Source organism: Acanthaster planci, linkage group LG07, assembly GCF_054643075.1.
Source record: "Acanthaster planci isolate LZ-2023a linkage group LG07, COTS_SCS, whole genome shotgun sequence".
In the NCBI taxonomy this organism is placed as follows: domain Eukaryota; kingdom Metazoa; phylum Echinodermata; class Asteroidea; order Valvatida; family Acanthasteridae; genus Acanthaster; species Acanthaster planci.
Genome location: NC_141783.1, coordinates 3,970,481 through 3,988,636, shown reverse-complemented (window position 1 = coordinate 3,988,636; position 18,156 = coordinate 3,970,481). Strand labels below are relative to the sequence as shown.

General features: G+C 43.9%; 1 protein-coding gene, 1 long non-coding RNA gene and 1 pseudogene across 3 annotated transcripts in view; 2 read left to right on the top strand and 1 right to left on the bottom strand.

Moving 5' to 3' along the window:
• The window catches only part of LOC147798564 (uncharacterized), a 111,272-nt gene that overhangs the window by 85,880 nt on the left and 7,236 nt on the right, over nucleotides 1–18,156 (bottom strand). The gene's annotated exons all lie outside the window — the stretch shown is intronic.
• LOC147798566 (uncharacterized) lies at nucleotides 6,858–10,415 on the top strand (annotated as a pseudogene).
• On the top strand, nucleotides 12,001–17,227 carry LOC147798565 (uncharacterized). The gene is made up of 6 exons (XM_087139199.1): nucleotides 12,001–12,213; nucleotides 12,559–14,470; nucleotides 15,085–15,254; nucleotides 15,499–15,843; nucleotides 15,925–16,324; nucleotides 16,824–17,227. Exons 2-6 carry the CDS (start codon nucleotides 12,997–12,999, stop codon nucleotides 17,225–17,227), a joined length of 2,793 nt encoding a protein of 930 aa, XP_086995325.1. The 5' UTR covers nucleotides 12,001–12,213; nucleotides 12,559–12,996.

The window sequence follows — 18,156 nt, the reverse complement described above, 5'->3', positions numbered from 1 at the left end:
TGAGTGACTTCTTTTCTTCATGAATTGGTAAAATAATAGTCCGAGCACCTCCAGACGTACAGTTCTATCACAAACTTTGTAGTACAGTTTGCGATAGTACTGTACGACTGACCGGATGCACACGGGGCGGTAAAATAAATGTATTAATGATGTGCTGTATATGATTGTACATGATTTGAGTGACTTCTTTTTGCAATAAAATTTGATAGACAAATAAACCAAAGCAGTGTAATATTTGGGGGGGGCAGGCGTAGTATGCATCACCATTTTGGGGCTATTTGGGGGCTGGCCATCAACCTGCCCCCTTGGATAGTCTCGGGAGAATCCACACTTTCTATTGTTGCTCTATGAAGCGCAACTGCATGTTGGGAAGATGGAAATTGCCCCCCCCCCTATTCTCTTTTGTTTAACCTTATGTTTTCTCCTTGGAATGTCCCTATACATAGTGTAAATTGCTTGATGCACTGCTAGATTTACCCATTAGCTACATGGATCAACCCACATAGCTAATGAAGTGCCACATCATCACAGGGGTACAGCAGGGGTACAGGAAGTGGCTTTGGTTCATTGTTCTTTCAGCGATGACCAAGTCCACATGTGTGTGCCCAATAAAGCTAGTATTAGAGTGTTTCCCTGTATCTTTTGCTGACTGAAGCTCTCATTCTTCTTTCAGGTATGTAGAGTTTCTTCCCATTTTATGATGATGCAAGTGTATTTTCTATTATATTATTGTATAACTTTTAGATGTTTAAGACTTTAAACTAAGACTGGACTCTCAGTTGGAGGAATTTCATACAGTACACAGAAAATGTCTTGGTCCAGTATTTTCCCTCTGAGAAGTGTTGAAGTGATGTAGTTGAAATTTCAATACTAGTTACATGTACTCTAGTAGGAGTTCATTTTCAGGAATGATTTTAGAGTATTTTATTAAGGAACCCTTTTGATATTTGCTGTGCCAGGATATGCTGTATGAGGCATGTTACTCAGTGTACAGAAGGCCTAGACATGCCTTAGTGTGTGCATGGAGGTAGGAAAAGAAGGAGTTAGCGCGAGCTAAGATCAGAGGGGCTATGTCTCATGCCACGATAAGATCACGACCGCAAAGTAAACAACGGTCCGGGCTGCCAAAAACCGCAAGCGCGTTGCATGCTGGGATATTAGTAGGCATTGCGCACGCGCACCGGCTCCCAACGCAAATGAAAAAATGGCGGCCTACGGAGCTGACGACTTTTATTACAGGTCTGATTTGAGCGATTTTTCGGAGAGTGAGGAGGAGATTTTTGACTTTCCCGACGATGAATGTGAAGAAGAGATGCCAAGATACTGTGTGTGCGGACTTCCGGCAACTACAGACATGATAGCCTGTGATAAGGCCGGATGCAGTATCGAATGGTTTCATTTCGATTGCGTGGGGCTGTCCGACGACAACATTCCAAAGGGATCCTGGTTTTGTTGCGTCTGTCGCAAAGCCGACAGTACTACCGGGCTCACTGATGGTAAGTGCTCCCTTTCCTTGAGTTGGAACAACATACTTTTCAGCCTTGACATGTCTGGTTACTACCCTCTAAAATAGAAAAGGGTGACAAAACTTGCACATGACAATGCAATGCATCGATGATGATTGATCCTGCATGTCCTGATCCTGTACTGCCTGTTGTCAATTTGCATTAGCATGATTAGGGCCTAGGCAGTGCTAGGCATAATAAAAAAAAAAAAATTATGAAATGTTCAGATGGATGGTTTGGCCGGCCATGACTTGCCATCATTTTCAACATGCTACATTTTTCCTCTTTATTCTGTAGGCCTACTCTTTTTTTTTTTTTTTTGCTTCATATTCATTTCTACCAGTAGATTCGTCAGACATTGCCTCCCATGAAAATGAAGAGCCTGCACTGGTGGATACTGCATCACATGCCTCAGCACAATCTGACCCTCCATCTTCTGAGCATGCCAAGTCTACCACGAAGACCTCGGGGTGAAGCGCCGCAAAGGGAAAGGAAAGAGCATCAAAAAAGGCACATTTCATTTGCACTTTTTAATAATATATTTCATGACACTGTTATACGATGTACATGTATACCCAATATATTCTGGACTAGTTAATCAGAAAGCGATTACATTTCCGTAAAAGTGACATTTAGCTTAATGAAGTACTTAAAAAAACAGGTTTATTCCGACAGTCTCATAGGTTTGTGCACAGGGGCTTTGAGTGTTGTCCTGTTGTACATGGGTGGAACTCTTTCTGATTTTTCCACTCTTTAACCATTAACTCAGTGAGTCATTTCAGTTGTACATTACGTCTCCTGTTTTTCTTCCATGCAGCTCATCCTAAAGGCAAGGGTTCCAAAGTCCAGGGTCAGGATGTTCGCAGAACTAAGGACAAAGAACAGCCAGCACACAAGCAAGGTAATTTTTTTGGAAAATTTGTTGACGTAACTGTCGTAAACTGTCGTAAGTGATCTGAGCTGTGGCATTAATTCCTTTCAAAAGCCACGATTTATTTCCGCAAAACTTTAGTTTATGGACCATGTTTTACTTTTACTTACAGAAGAGGAATTTCTCTATGCACTATTGTCGCTTGGACACAAAACAGTCAGAACATAACTGAGAATAAAAAGCTATGTGTATTCTTGTTATAATGAAGTACATGTACATGTACAAACATGGTTAATAGCAGTTTTTATTTCAATTCCAGCTTCACTCAGAATTTAGTACTTGTACGACTTGCTTGGGTTGTAAATACATGTATTGTGGACATACACCTGCGAGATACTCATTACAGCACAAGATCATAACTCTTCAAAATTTCTGTTTCTGTTTTTTTTTTTAAGAGCAACGACCATCACTCTCAAAAGAGGATGTGTTGAAAAAATCCCAAGATTACTTCAAGACAGCTCTTCAGAGAATGCAGACTAATCCGGTTTTCACTGGTGGTTATCCCCTGGCAATCGCTACCATGAGACTTGTTGTGATGCTGCTCACAATGATTGAGAGGGCTGAGATGCAATCCTACTGCACTGACATGGTGTGTGCCCTGCGGGCAATACTGACAGCAGGCAATGGCAAATTTCTTAAGCCTGAGGCATCTGCAATGATGTGGACAGCATTCCACAAGTTCAAGCTGGAAAGTTCCTCAGATTTAATGAAATTGCTCAACAGTTTAAATATTGACAGCAGTGGAAAGTTTGTTCACATCACATACCAGTATATTTTGCAGACTGTGTTGTCTTTGATGGTTAATGATAGATACTCTGTGGACAATCCAGATGAAACCGTGAATGATAAAGAAACACCCCTTTCAAGAGAGGAGGAGCAGGTCTTGAGATACGCCGCAGGGTATATCCCATTTGCTCTTAACCAGAAATTGAAACGACAAAGTAACGAAACTGCAGCATTTCTATGCAGTGTTTTGAAAAAGTGGCGTGCTTGTAAAACTGATACTGAGAAAACATTCTTAGAGTACACAAATGATTGGATAGAGAAACAGAACAGAGGTGGCTTATTTCATGTTGGCGATGATGAGTATATTTTTTTTCCGCACCCTTGAACATGTTTCTAGACAATTCTTGACAAGAGCCAACTTGAGTAAATTCCCTGGAATGAATGTCAAGAGTTCTTTGAAAGAAAAGATACTTTCAGTGAGACGTGTACATAACTATTGGCAAACGTTAACCCAAGGAAAACTTTCAGGAGATGTTTCCAAACGATTCTTGGACATGGTTCTTAACTTATGGATAAAGATATGGGTAACTGCCTTCATTACAGTTTATCTTGATTTGAAAAAGTCCAGTGGTAAAGTCTCTAAAAGAGGTGAAACACTGCATAGAAATGCTGCAGTTTCGTTACTTTGTCGTTTCAATTTCTGGTTAAGAGCAAATGGGATATACCCTGCGGCGTATCTCAAGACCTGCTCCTCCTCTCTTGAAAGGGGTGTTTCTTTATCATTCACGGTTTCATCTGGATTGTCCACAGAGTATCTATCATTAACCATCAAAGACAACACAGTCTGCAAAATATACTGGTATGTGATGTGAACAAACTTTCCACTGCTGTCAATATTTAAACTGTTGAGCAATTTCATTAAATCTGAGGAACTTTCCAGCTTGAACTCAATTTTTGGAAGTGCTAAGCATCGCTAAGTTACAATTCTTATTCAACACGGAAGCGCCACGCTTCAGAAGCATTTTCCGTTAATTTCATTCACAGGGCATGGCAGAATCCTTCCAAAAACAGCCAAAATTTCTCTATATAAATCTACAAAACTCAGTTTTTTTGAAATCTGAAAAATTACCTCTCAAAGCCAAAAAATTGGCCGATTATCTCCGTTCAAAAACTGCAGTGGGGTAGAATTTCGTTGCGCATCCGAAAAAGAACATGGCGATAGTGTCCCCACGCCAGAAATCTACTGCGCATGTCCTGAAGATATATTCGACTGTTTGATGGCAGGAATATCAACTCCAGTAAAGTTTATTTGCAAGTGCAACGGCCAGAGCGAGCGGCATGAGACATAGCGCACAAGGGGATTAGCGGTGGTCGTAAAACTAGTCAGCCACAACCGAAAACCTGTACCTTTCTGCAGCAACCGGGGAAGGTGCTAATTGGGATTATACCAGGAGAGAACCAGTGCTAACTCCTTCTTTTCCTACCTCCATGGTGTGTGCAGCATAGGGTTCACTGACCATAGTTACTGACCCTTGCAGATTAGGTCCAGTGGAATTTCCTGGAAGTGACTGTTTATCTCCAGCAATCTGGTAGTAGTCTGGTCCAGTAGACCAAGTGGGTCACCATGGCTACAAGACTTGAGGCCAGAGTAATTCTTTAACTTGTTATTGGTTTGAGAAGGACCAAACATGATTTGTTTACATCATGGCCAAATGAATTCTTTTTGTTGTTTCCAATGAAGATTATTGTTGATAGTTATCCTTTGCTGCTACAAGAACATGTTTTCTTTTAAAGTTTCGTTTAAGAATCATTTGGAGAATGGTATTGATTCCTTTTAGTTTAAGATGTGGAAAGTGTAATCTCATTCATTGTATTTTCAGCGATGACCAAGTCCACATGTGTGTGTCCAATAAAGCTAGTATTAGAGTGTTTTCCTGTATCTTTTGCTGACTGAAGCTCTCATTCTTCTTTCAGGGTCATCGAACATGAACACATTTTAATGTGCGCTGTGTTGGTTGTTAGTCAGACAGCCGCACGGGTGCAACATGCAACCACACCAGCACGAAAACCCGATCATAATGGCGCCACTTGAAAGAAAATTGTGGTCAAGTCTGCCACTTAACCATTGAAAGCAGCTTCAATGTCATTTCTTTTGGAAGTATGTCGAAAGATGTGAATGGTCAAAGGAACTTCATTCAGAATCCCTCTAGATTCTACAAAAACTCCAAGACCACAAGGCTTTTCACTCATCTTCGAGACTAGACACTGTCAAGTTAAGATACATCGAGTTCACTACCGCTTCAAGTCAAGACTTCTTTCTCAAGATCATGGCTTCGCGATATCCTTGCACTGAGTGTGGGAAAGCAGTTCGAGCCTCTCATCAAGCCTTCAGTTGTGACCACTGTGGTGATTGGTAACATCGGGAGTGCAATTCTGGCTTTTTCGTCGGAAGAGTACCTCCGCGTAGTTGCCGACCCAAGCCTTCTGGAGGTTTGGATGTGCTGAGTATGCTGTGTGGATCAAGAGCCGCAACAGTCTCCACGTCTTCCCAAGCCGATGGAGTTTGATGTCAGATTTCACGGTTCCCCATCTGTCCGAGGAAGACCCCCTGCCCGGTCCATCCATGCCCGATGACGTACTGTGCCTTGGTAAACAAGACCCTGTCACCTTCAAGGTTGTTGCAGGTGGATCCCAGTGCAGCCAACCCATCCTCGTTGACAGCCATGGGTACAGCTACAACAAGAAGAAGCCTGGGTTATCGTCATCATTTGTCACATGGTTGTATGTGTGCAGAGTCGGTCCACGATTTGTCATGTCTCTGTTCGCCAGGATGGTATGGACTTCTTCTTCGAGCTGCACTCCATACATCTTCATCCTGCACCCCCTGGGGGGATGTTGGCATAGAAACAGCTGCTACCATCAAGAAGGCTGCCAAGGAGTCGGTGTTCCGCCCTGCTGGTGTCATCGCGGAGCAGGTCCTGGGAGACAGCTACCACTGCTCCCTACAGCTGCCCTGATCCATCCTACCTCTGTTGCACAGCCAACCGGGTGCATCAAAGCCAGCGTACTCCGGAGCCGAAAAATCTCGGGTTCAAAGTCAGCCTGAAATTGATACCTGACGATTTCCTGCAGAAGGACAATTGAGTGGGGGAGGCCAAACACCTGCTGTTTTTCTATGGCAACCAGGCGTCTGTTCTCAACAAGGCCAAGACGTGGTATATGGACGGCACTTTCAAGCTGGATTGGTGGCCTTTCACCCAGCTCTTCTCCATCCATGCCTTCTGTCGTGTTTACATATGACAGGCAACCAGTCTAGCGTGCATATCATTATCTAGGTCGAAAGGTCAACTCGTGTATGACTCATACCCACTAGTCAGACATGTTGGAATTTGGAAAAGTGGTGTTGTGAAACTGTGACGGTTGAATCTGAAATTAACCACAATTGTAGTGTTGGAACATAACAAGCCGTCATTACAAAGTCCAATGAACAGCAAGGCACAAATTTGACTTTGCCGGTGGAAGGGGGCAATGTAGTCTTAAAGAAGCCGGGAGTAAAGGGAGCTTTTAGCCTAAAAGTCAGGATTTCTACCATTTACCATATTTCTGTCAAAAACTTAACATCAAATGTCTATTTCCCATTTTTCCCCTAACAGGTGTTGGCATCCTGGAGCAAGGAGACAAACGACTTGACTGCAGAAGATTGCCTTGCGATGCGAGTGACAACAAAAACCAAAAAAGTCGCACTATGAGGCCCAGTACAAGAAGTTCAGAGCCAAGGGCATTAGTATCCTTAAGCCTCCACATGTCCTGAATGAGCTGGAAAAGGCCTTCATGCCAGGTATTTTGCGGTTCAGGTTGGAGGGAGGAAGAGATGTAATTCATCACACACCAGTTAAAGTTAGGAAGTCCCATGTTCACTATGGGGAGGTTTCTTTTGAACCCTTGGATCTTAATCAAGAGGACCACCCAGAGTTGGAAACCCCTTTCCCCAGCCTGAAAGGCATGGATTGGCCTTACCCCCACGCCCTTGCCAAGACTCTGGAGGAGTTGGATGCTGAGATTACAGCGGGAATGGAGAAAGCAGGAATTGATCCCGATGATGACCGTTATGTCCTGACAACCATCAAGGATGGTGCTGGTGGAATGGGAGACAGCTCCATAACAAAAAGCGCAAGGGATCGTCTGCTACCAGACAAAGCGTTTCCTGCTGCATTTGCAGTCATCAAGTGCGAGGTAGAGAAGGACGGAGAGAGAGCAACTGTTTATGAGCCTGATGCCCAAGACTTAACTTTCATTACTCGGCCACTTATTGAGGCAATAGGAGATGAAAACAACAGAGCATCTGCCTCAGTCCTACTGGATGGTATGGAGCACGATCTAGACTTGTTGTGATCAAAGGAAATGGCTGTTAATGTAGGTGCAGTATTGAGGAGGCATAAACTGAGGATCTTCAATAGCATGATCGATGAAAAGCTGGACAGAGCCAATGGGGGTCTATAGGTGTCATGTTTACATATGACAGGCAACCAGTCTAGCGTGTATATCATTATCTAGGTCGAAAGGTCAACTCGTGTATGACTCATACCCACTAGTCAGACAAGTTGGAATTTGGAAAACTGGTGTTGTGAAACTGTGATGGTTGAATCCGAAATTAACCACAATTGTAGTGTTGGAACATAACAAGCCGTCATTGCAAAGTCCAATGAACAGCATGGCACGAATTTGACTTTGCTGGTGGAAGGGGGCAATGTAGTCTTAAAGAAGCCGGGAGTACACCAAAAAAGATAGAAACGTTTGACATGTGGCAGTCGGCCTTTAAAGTATTCATGTCAATTTAAATCTCCAAGCACCCGTCTCATTGTTTGGATCTTCTTAAGTATGCCGAAATCATTCGTACTGCATCCATTAAATTCCCGGGGCTTGGCTGGTGAGCTTATGACGAGCAATTCCGCCTTGGGCAAGAGGCCAATTCTGCACGTTCTTGGGGGAAATTGATTTCAAGCTGTGGCTCACAGTTGCATCAGACAAACTCATTGAAGGCATTCACATCTTCTGGCAAACTAAAGTGACAGCAAATCCCTGCACAAGGTACATCAACCACCTGATGAAAGCATGGAGCTACTGCATTACAGCTCCATGATGAAAGTTATTCCTGCAGTGATACAAGCCAGTGGGCAAGCAACAGGATTTTGAATAAGCTAATTAAACCAATTGGCTCTTTTCAGAGCCAACACATCTTCAAAAAAGAGATTGCATTCTTGTTGTCATGTGTTTGTTCTGATGTTACATTTCAAAACCTCAGCAAAAAGAAAAAACAATATCTGTCAAAAAACCTTTTGGATGAACTGAGCATACTAAATTCATAAGAACATAAAACATTTCATTTCTCACTTTGAAAATAACATGAGGATTGCAGTTACTAGCCGCCCTACATGTACATGACATTTTATCAAATAATCAAATGCTTTATTCTCAGTATTCCATATAAGTGTTCAATTGGTTTGTCACAGACAATTTCATTTATGAGATGCAACAATGTGTTCTTTGAATTAACTAATGTTAAGATATGCCAACATCGGCTAAAACCACAGCACGTTAGAAGATGAACATTTGTGCATGCACAGATTATGCTTACACAGTACATGTGTAAGTAATGCATGTATTTGGATGTACTGCTTATTTACTGCACAGAATGCCAAAAGCAATTCTGTGTCAACAAGGGATCCTGTACCGTGGTAGGCAGCCAATAAGCTGCTTTGAGGCAACATTGTGATGAATATTCATTGGGCTCTGCCAGTGCTGTAGGCAGAGTGTGGACATGTGGAAAACATACATGTACATCTTCATGAAGGTCTTTGCAATTGGTTTGCGGTACATATGTGTGTATTTCGCCTGTGTGTAATGGTTGGTACATGTATATATTGAAACAGCTTGCAAGCAATACTGTGTGTTAGGATGGCTCTGTGAAGCTGACTGGCTAAATGATCCAATTTCACAGCAAATTTGGACACGAAAAACTGAGAAATCTCTCCTATGCTTAACTACCAAGATGTGGTACTTGAACTATTAGACAGTGTTTTTTACCAGCTTTCTTTATCTGAAGGTATGTGTGGAATTGGAAGGAAGCATAAACACAGAATTCTAAAAACGGATCCACTGAAAGATTAGAATAATGTGTCGGCCAATTCCATTAGAGAATTTAGCCCAATAAGGGAACTTCTGTGACAAAACTTTTAATAAATGGGACATCTTCTTAATGGGAGGCATGTCTTGATGGATTTAGGGAATGCAGTTTCAGGTCAGTTTTGTCACAGCCTTTATAGGGTAAAGATTTAACAGACAGTGCAACTTCCAAACTTTTGTTTACCCGCCTCCGCCCCATCTTCACCTTGTGTTTAGTAACATATTATGGTACGAATGAAATGTTGGTATTGTGCTTTGTACTTTCGCAAATATTTGGTTTTGTGTTTCTTGGATGTACACCAAGAACCATTTCTTCCCCTCAGGAGTTCTGATGGGGGAATTGTATCTTGCAAAGAGATTTGAGTAAGCTTGGCATTTTGAAGCAGTTTTTGGCGGGAATTTTGACAGACACGGTCAAGAAATGATCTATTATAATGGCCAATAAAGTTATTTTACCAGTTACAGATGCTAGATCATACAATGGAAGCACTATACATGTAATCTCAATGTTTTGTGACAGGCACTCGATAGGCTCCATGGATGTTCACCATGGGCCATTCCTCCCGTAAGTCTCCAACTGGGGAACATCGGGTGCCTGCAGATTTAATAATTCAGGTTATGTGTTTTCACTACAGAATTATTATTTAATTGGTGTTAACATGACTGTTGGCTTTTACTGATTTTAGGGTCTGGTGTGCCCGGTTGTTATTCAGCATTTATGGGTGAGCCAGGTGTGTTATAATTGTTACATTTACATGGGCTACAGTGCCATGTTTAGAGTTGTACAATGGTGGGCCAGGTGTGGCCTAACTTTGATGGCCTGGTGTGCCATATTTACGGTGGGCCTGGTGTGCCCTAATTACACGTATGATAGTCTGGTGAGCCATACTTGTAGCAGGGTCTGGTGTGCCCTGAATATCAACACTGTCTAAAGGGCTGTGTTTTGGGTGGGCCTGGTGTGCCTGGTATTTCATGGCTGGGTCTGGTGTACCCGAGGAAAATACAATGTTGTTGCCCGTTTGCCAAAAAACGTCTGGTATCTGGCAATATTCAAAGAGTTCTTGAAAATAAAACAAAGAAGACAAACTGAAGCGTGTGTGCACGGTGATTTATTTCAGTCTGAGAATAATGTATGATGTCCTCTGTCAAAGCTGTCACATGGAAACAAAACAAAAAGAAAAAAAAGTTCACAAGTCCTCTAATAAGAAAGGTGAAATTTACTGAGGGATGAACAGCTTTTGTGATAAGTCTAAAGATTTACGATTATTGAAATACAATAGTTATGGCCTTGACAACCGAAACACTGAAGTTTGTTGGTTTACAAATGAACTAATAATTGGCATCTATTCTTGAACATTACAAACTGGAACTACATGTATATGCTTTATAAACTGATCGTTTCGTCAGGGAAAATTAAAAGGGAAGGGACAACTTAAAATTAAAAACAGCGTGTTGATTTAAATCATCAACAGAAAGAAATATACATTTCTACAACAAGCTCCCTCACCCCCCCAGACAAATAAAATATACCAGAAATAGAAAACAAACATCTACGTGTAGTTCCAAGGCTGCAGTAGGCACTTACAGTAGGTACTTGCAGTAGGGGATACAGAGACGTCCAGCATTTGCATTAAAGTTAAGGGAGCAGTTGGATCCTGCTTCACGGTGACAAAAACATGCAGCGTACATGAGAGAGTACAAAAAACCACACCAAAGAACAAGGGGACAAAGATTGACAAACATCAAAGCTCAGGATGCAGAAACATAGGAATAAACTACGGAAAGAAAGAGAGGAGCTCCGCTTACCCAGTGAAGCTTTGAGACCCCTCATTTTGTTGGAGATTTTAAGCTCTTTCATATAAAATTGAAGTTGACAAGGTCAAAGCATTTTGAAATTTTCATGATTTTGCCTAATACGAGATGCGAGACACAAGATGCGAGATACGAAATGTGAGATACAAGATTGGAAATCGTAACGCGAGATTCTAAAGCCGAGATGCGAGATGGCAAATATTGAACACCATATTACCTAGTTTGGATGACTTACCTAATGGAGGTCTATGTCTGCACGGTCAATCATGCGGTAGCTCCAAAAGATCAGAACTTGAGGAAGGTCGATAGTTTCCTTGAGGCTTGAAATACATAGGCCTACTGTGCATATGTACACTGTACAGTATCCTAGGCCAACATGCTGTCCATCCTCCATGGTTCATGCATGCTAAGATTCTCACAAATCAAGCAGAATCACAATAGTAATAGCTACATGTACATAGGAGTACATATCACATTGAACAACTCTCCATGTCGTTACAAATGGGCAATTCCGTATGGGAAATGAGAAAAATGGCTAATTTTAAAGTTGATCAAATAGAAATTAAATTGACTGTGCTTTGCTAATAAATGTACACTTGGCATGGAGCAAAAAACCATTTTTGAAAATAATGTTTGGTTTCCCGGAAAATCGAATTTGAAATTTGATATTCTTTTTGGCTTAAATTAAGGACCCCTGAAGCTAAATACTGTAAAATGTCCCAAATCCTAAATGCTTAATTAATCCCTCTGAATAGTGTATAATTGCAAAGGTTTGGAGCCATAGATGCTTGTGTCAGAGGCACTTCCTTCCTCTGGATATGGTACTTGAGATTTGGGTTGAACTACATGTAGCTGTAATTCCATTTGTTGCGGACAAAACATCTCCAAACAAGTCCTTTCATGGGCACAGTAGTTGTGTGTTATCAATAGAGGGCGCTCTGCCCGCACCGCGCAGTGCCGAACAATCCATTTTAGTTTATACATGGTTCACGAGCATTTTGACAAGTTATACGTCACCAAATTCCCATTTTGCTTCCATTCCGTCAGCTCAGCAAAGTGAGTCGTTTTCTTTATTTATCCTTTAGTTATTGCCTTAGGATAAAGGCAATAAGATAAGCTATTATTAAGCCATTATTAAGTTATTTTTCCAGGGCAAACAAATTGCAAGATTTTTCCGAATACATGTATGATGTCCGAGTTTTGGGCAACCACGTTTCACATGTATGTAAGACATGTTATGTTACACATGTATATGTATAATACAATGTCGCACATGTGTTACGTTTAGACAATGGATGTAAGGGTGTATTTAACTAGAGGTCTAAAGTTTGTGACCAGGATTTATGACGGTGGCATATAGGTTTGTCTACATAATTTATTCCTTTTGTGTATTATTTTCAGTCGAACCATCACAACCGTCATCATCATCGACACCATTGTCATTGTCAGCGTCGTTATACAATATCTATCGACAACTGTATGTTAGACATCAGCCATATCAACTGTCATCAGATATTGTCATCACTGGGATCCATCACACCTTTGATAACTGTCACATGAGCCGAATTGCATCATCCCAGTATTTTTTGCCATCATTTGGAGACACCCTTGTCCACTAGCCAAACAGTTGAGACACATGAGACATTGTTCATGATACAGCAACACCATTGGTTTATTTCTTGCCAGTCAAGACATTAAAGGAGAGTTAAGGACAAGTAGACACTATAACTGAATTTTAGATGTGTGTTGATTGCTGAGTTTACAGCGACAGATTAATGTCAAGTAGCGTGGGCGCTACATTAAGTTCGATTTGGGCTCAAGTTCAAGGATCAACTGTTCATGATGGCTACCGCAGACACAAAGGACATTGCCTCGGATCCCCAGCAACAAACCGTGAAGGAACTGAGAGCAGAACGAAGTCAACTTAGATCAAATATCACGCAGATTATAAAGAAAGTCAAGTCCCTCATGTCTGATCCAGAAAACTTTGAAGAAGTTTCTTCCTTGGCGAAATCCATGGAAGACAATCTCGCCCAGTTCATGGCAGTTCAGACCACATATGATGCAGCACTCACGAGTGCGGCCCAGAAACGCAAGTCAAGGGACTTTCAGGAAGCAGTTGTTGCTGAAACGTCCGAGATAGGTGACATAATTCAAACCTGGCTCCTTGGTGCACGGAAAGAAGTGGAAGATGACCAGAAGCAGGAAACACTCCAGTATCCTTATCCGTCCAGTCAACTCGGGAGACAGACGGGCCCCAGAAGTACTGTGACAGACCGCTCCATAGCTTCTAGTGCTAAACTTCATGCAGCTGCAGAAAGGGCAGCCCTGGAGGCCAAAGCTGCAAGTGAAAAGCAACGACAAGCTCTTGAGGAGGAGGAGTTAAGGCTACGCCAACAGCGCAGACAGATTGAGCTGCAGACAAAAATTGCCAGAGCTGCTGCTATGGAGAAGACATATGCTGAGTTCGAGAAACTTGAAGGCCACTCAGCACCAGTGGAAAACTCCACCCCAAATGCCCAGCCTAAGGACAAGGATGAAGAACCCAGAACACCTTTGAGAGCCAAAGAAAGTGAGGAGGGTCATCAAGTGGTTGACTTTCCTTCGCCTATTTCCCCCATCGCTAACACCACAAGTGTTGCAGATATTCTGACGCAGATGCTTAACACTAGTCAGCAGCAGCAACAGTCATTGGTAGACACCCTGCAGTTGCCAAAGACTGAACTTATGACATTCAATGGAGACCCCATCGAGTATTGGCCGTTTATCCGTGCTTTTGAAAACACAGTAGAGAGAGAATCGGTTGGCGATGCAGCTAAGCTGGCCCGCCTGCAGCAGTATTGTACCGGTCCAGCCAAAAAGCTTATCCAGTGCTGTGCAGTCAAGTCTCCAAGTGAGGGCTATTTGTTGGCCAGAAAGCTGCTCAAGGAGCGCTTTGGTAATGAGCACGACATCTGCGAGGCATGGATAAACAAGATAGTCACCCGACCCGACATTCGTGACAACAAGGCCCTGCGAGACTATGCAGATGACTTGCGAAATTGTCGTGAGACTCTCGACACCATGGGAAAGCTCAGTGAGATCAACACCGGCAGGAGCCTAACTCAGATTGTTGAAAAGCTGCCTTGGGACCTGCGGAAAAGCTGGCTTAAGAGGGTCCACCATATCAAGACGGTCGAGAGCAAAGTTCCTACCATTGATGATGTTGTAAAGTTCGTTGCAGCATCAGCGGAGCAAGTCAATGATTCCGTATTTGGCAAGCTAGTCAACCGAGATGACATGAGCAAGTCACGTAAGAACGTCAAGCAACAAAGTCAGTCCAGATCGAAACAGCGATCAACTTTCTCTGTACAGGCACAGCCGGCATCTGCTCCTCAGCTGCGGTGAAATATCAAGCAGCACCTGTGTCAACATCGCATCTCAGAAATGAAAAACCGCCACCCGTATGTGCATATTGTGGACAAGCACATGGGCTCTTTGGCTGTGCACCCTGGAAAGGTCTGAGAGTTGCTGACAGACTGAACTTTGTCTTGGGCAAGCAGTTGTGTGTGAATTGCCTTCAGCCAGGTCATCACGCCCGTGAATGTAGAAGACAGGCAGTTTGCACTGTGCCAGGATGTGGACTTAAGCATACCAAGTTCCTACACCTGCCCCGTACGAGGAGCGATGACTCACCTCCGAGTCAAGCCTACGGCAATCCCACTCCAGTTGTTTCGCAGCTGCCAAGCCACCCAACTCCAACCGAATCTAGTCAGTCGACATCAAGCGCTTCATCCCATGTGACATGTAGTGCCACTGGGGCCGGCGTCAGTAAAGTGGCCCTACCCATTGTTCCAGTCAGGGTGCGACAACATGGAAGTTCCACAGAAGGTGTAATCACCTATGCATTGTTGGACTCTGGTTCAACACAGAGCTTTTGCTCTGAAGCTTTGAAGGAGAAACTTGGAGTACCAGGAAGGCATGAAAGGATGAAGTTGACAACCCTTGAAAACCACGACACACCCATTGATACCTTTGCCGTCACCCTTCAAGTCACCGACATGAATGATGACAACATTCTTGTCATGAAACACGTGCTAACCAGGCCCAAGTTCCACGTCAGTTCCAACTGCCTTGTGACCCAGAAAGAGTTGACTAGATGGCCACACTTGCGTGATATCCCCTTGCCTGACATCGATGCAAGAGAACTTCACTTACTCATTGGGCAAGACAATCCACTAGCTTTGACACCAAAGGAAGTTCGCGAAGGTGGCCCAGGCCGTGAGGACTATCCCTGGCTGGACCTTGAATGGACCGATTGGAAATGGGCAGACGAAACACGTGGCTTCACACTTCACACAGACCGACAACGACCTCCAGCGCCTTGTTGAAAGGTTCTGGAAAATAGATGACATTGGAAGTAATGAGCCCGCTATGTCCATCAATGACCAGAAGGTAGTTTCCATGTGGGAACACTCTCTGTGTCTAGACGAAGGTCACTATAGTCTAGACATTCCATTTAAGATCAGGCCACCCCGTCTTCCAGACAACAAAGCCATTGCTGAACACCGATTGAGTCTGCTTGGTAGGCGTCTGTCACAAAACTCTGACATGAGAGAAAAGTATGTTGCCAACATGTCTGACCTACTTGCTAAAGGCTATGCAGAGGAAGTACCAGAAGAGGAGTTGGACAGGTCTGACGGAGCTGTATGGTATTTGCCACACCACCCGGTGGTGCATCCAAGAAAACCTGGCAAAGTCTGAATTGTATTCGATTGCTCGGCAAAGTACTGTGGCACATCCCTGAATGACAACGTATACCAAGGCCCAGACTTGACCAATCAGCTCCTGGGAGTTCTCCTTCACTTTCGTCAAGAAACCATTGCCTTGATGGCTGATATTGAAGGAATGTTTAACCAGGTGAAAGTGAATAAACCAGATCGTGACGTCTTGCGATTCTTGTGGTGGAACAACGGTTTCAACGAAGATCCGAAGACATGCCGCATGACGACCCATCTCTTTGGTGGAGTCTGGTCACCGAGCACTGCCAACTTTGCCTTGAAATGCACAGGAAGAGACAACGTTAGTCGATTCGATTCCGAGACAATCTCCACCATTGACAAGAACTTTTATGTGGACGATTGCCTCACATCGGTGACCACGGTTCAGGCCGCTTCAAGTCTCATCAGTCAGCTTTGTCAAGCTTTGTCACTCGGGGGCTTTTCATCTGACCAAATGGCTCAGTAATTCAGGAGATGCTCTGCGAACAGTTCCAGAAGCCGACCGAGCTAAGGGGGTTCCCACTGTTGACATGGATCGTGAGATGTTGCCAACTGAACGTGCCCTTGGGGTGTTGTGGGATACTCAAGCTGACATGTTCACATTCGATGTGTGTTTGAAGGACAAGCCGCTAACTCGCAGAGGGCTGTTAAGCACGATCAGTTCACTCTACGACCCGCTTGGCTTTGCCTGCCCCTTTGTGTTGACAGCCAAAATTCTGTTCCAGCAGCTGTGCAGGCTGAGGGTTGAATGGGACAGTCTCATGCCTGATGACATCGCCCATCAGTGGAATGGCTAGAAGACAGATTTGCCAAACCTGAAGAACATGACGGTACCTCGCTGCTTAAAGCCACTTGGTTTTGGAGAAGTCACATCTGCACAACTCCACCATTTTTCTGACGCTTCAGAGAAAGGGTATGGTGCAGCAACATATCTGCGGATTCAGGACACCAGTGGCAAGATGCACTGCCAGCTAGTCATGGCCAAGGCGAGGCTCGCACCAATCAAGACAACAACCATTCCACGTCTAGAACTCATGGCAGCCGTCATATCAGTCAAGCTAGACGAGCTAGTTTGTCAGCATTTGTCGATGCCCCTGGAAGAGTCGACGTACTGGACTGACAGTACAATTGTACTACACTATCTTCAGAATCAGGAGAAACGCTACCAAGTATTTGTAGCCAACCGGGTGTCAAGGATTCTGGAGCACACTAGTCCAGCCCAGTGGAGATATGTCGAAACCCAAACAAATCCAGGCGATGATGTTTCTCGCGGCATGACAGCTGAAGAGCTTGTCCTGAATGATCGATGAATCTCTGGACCACGATTTCTGTGGGAAGACAAAAGTGAGTGGCCTCCACAACCAGATTTGAGCCACAAGACACTACCTGATGAAGCCGAGGTGAAAAGGGACACTGGGGTGTACAGTACCATGTCAAGGAAAGACGGAACCGACATACTGGCAGCCCTTCTGAAGAAGTTTTCATCTTGGTACCGGTTGAAAAGGGCAGTTGCCTGGCTTCTCAGGGTCAAAGCTGTCTACTCGCAAGAGTCCAAAAGAGAGAGAGAGATAGGAAATTGATGGGACGTCTGACTGTTAGGGAAATCCTGGTGGCAGAAGATGCCATTGTGATGGCCATTCAGAAAGACAACTTTAATGACGCCACTCTGAAGTCGAGCAGTTATTGCAAACTCTCTCCATCAAGGTTCAGCGATGGCATAATTCGCGTTGGAGGACGTCTTGCCGACACACCCCTGATGAGTGATGAAGCCAAACATCCCCGATTATTACCAGCGAAACATCCAGTCATCCCCTTGATTGTGAGGCACTACCATGTGGCATCAGGACACGCTGGAGCTGAGCGCACACTCGCAGAAGTTAGACAGCGCTTTTGGATCATCAAGGGCCGTGCAGCAGTCAAGTCTATTGTCTTCAATTGTATCCCATGTCGTAGAAGGAAGGCACCCACAGCGACACAAGTTATGGCTGATTTGCCTCAAGACCGCGTCACACCAGGCCATCCACCCTTCACCATGGTCGGCGTAGACTATTTTGGGCCGTTTGTGGTCAAAAGAGCCAGGAGTGAGATGAAGAGGTGGGGTTGCCTTTTCACTTGTCTAGCCACAAGAGCTATCCATCTAGAGGTCAGCTACACAATGGAGACAGATTCGTTTATAAATGCTCTTCAACGTTTCATCAGTCGTAGAGGTGCACCAGTAGAAATCAGGTCGGACAACGGC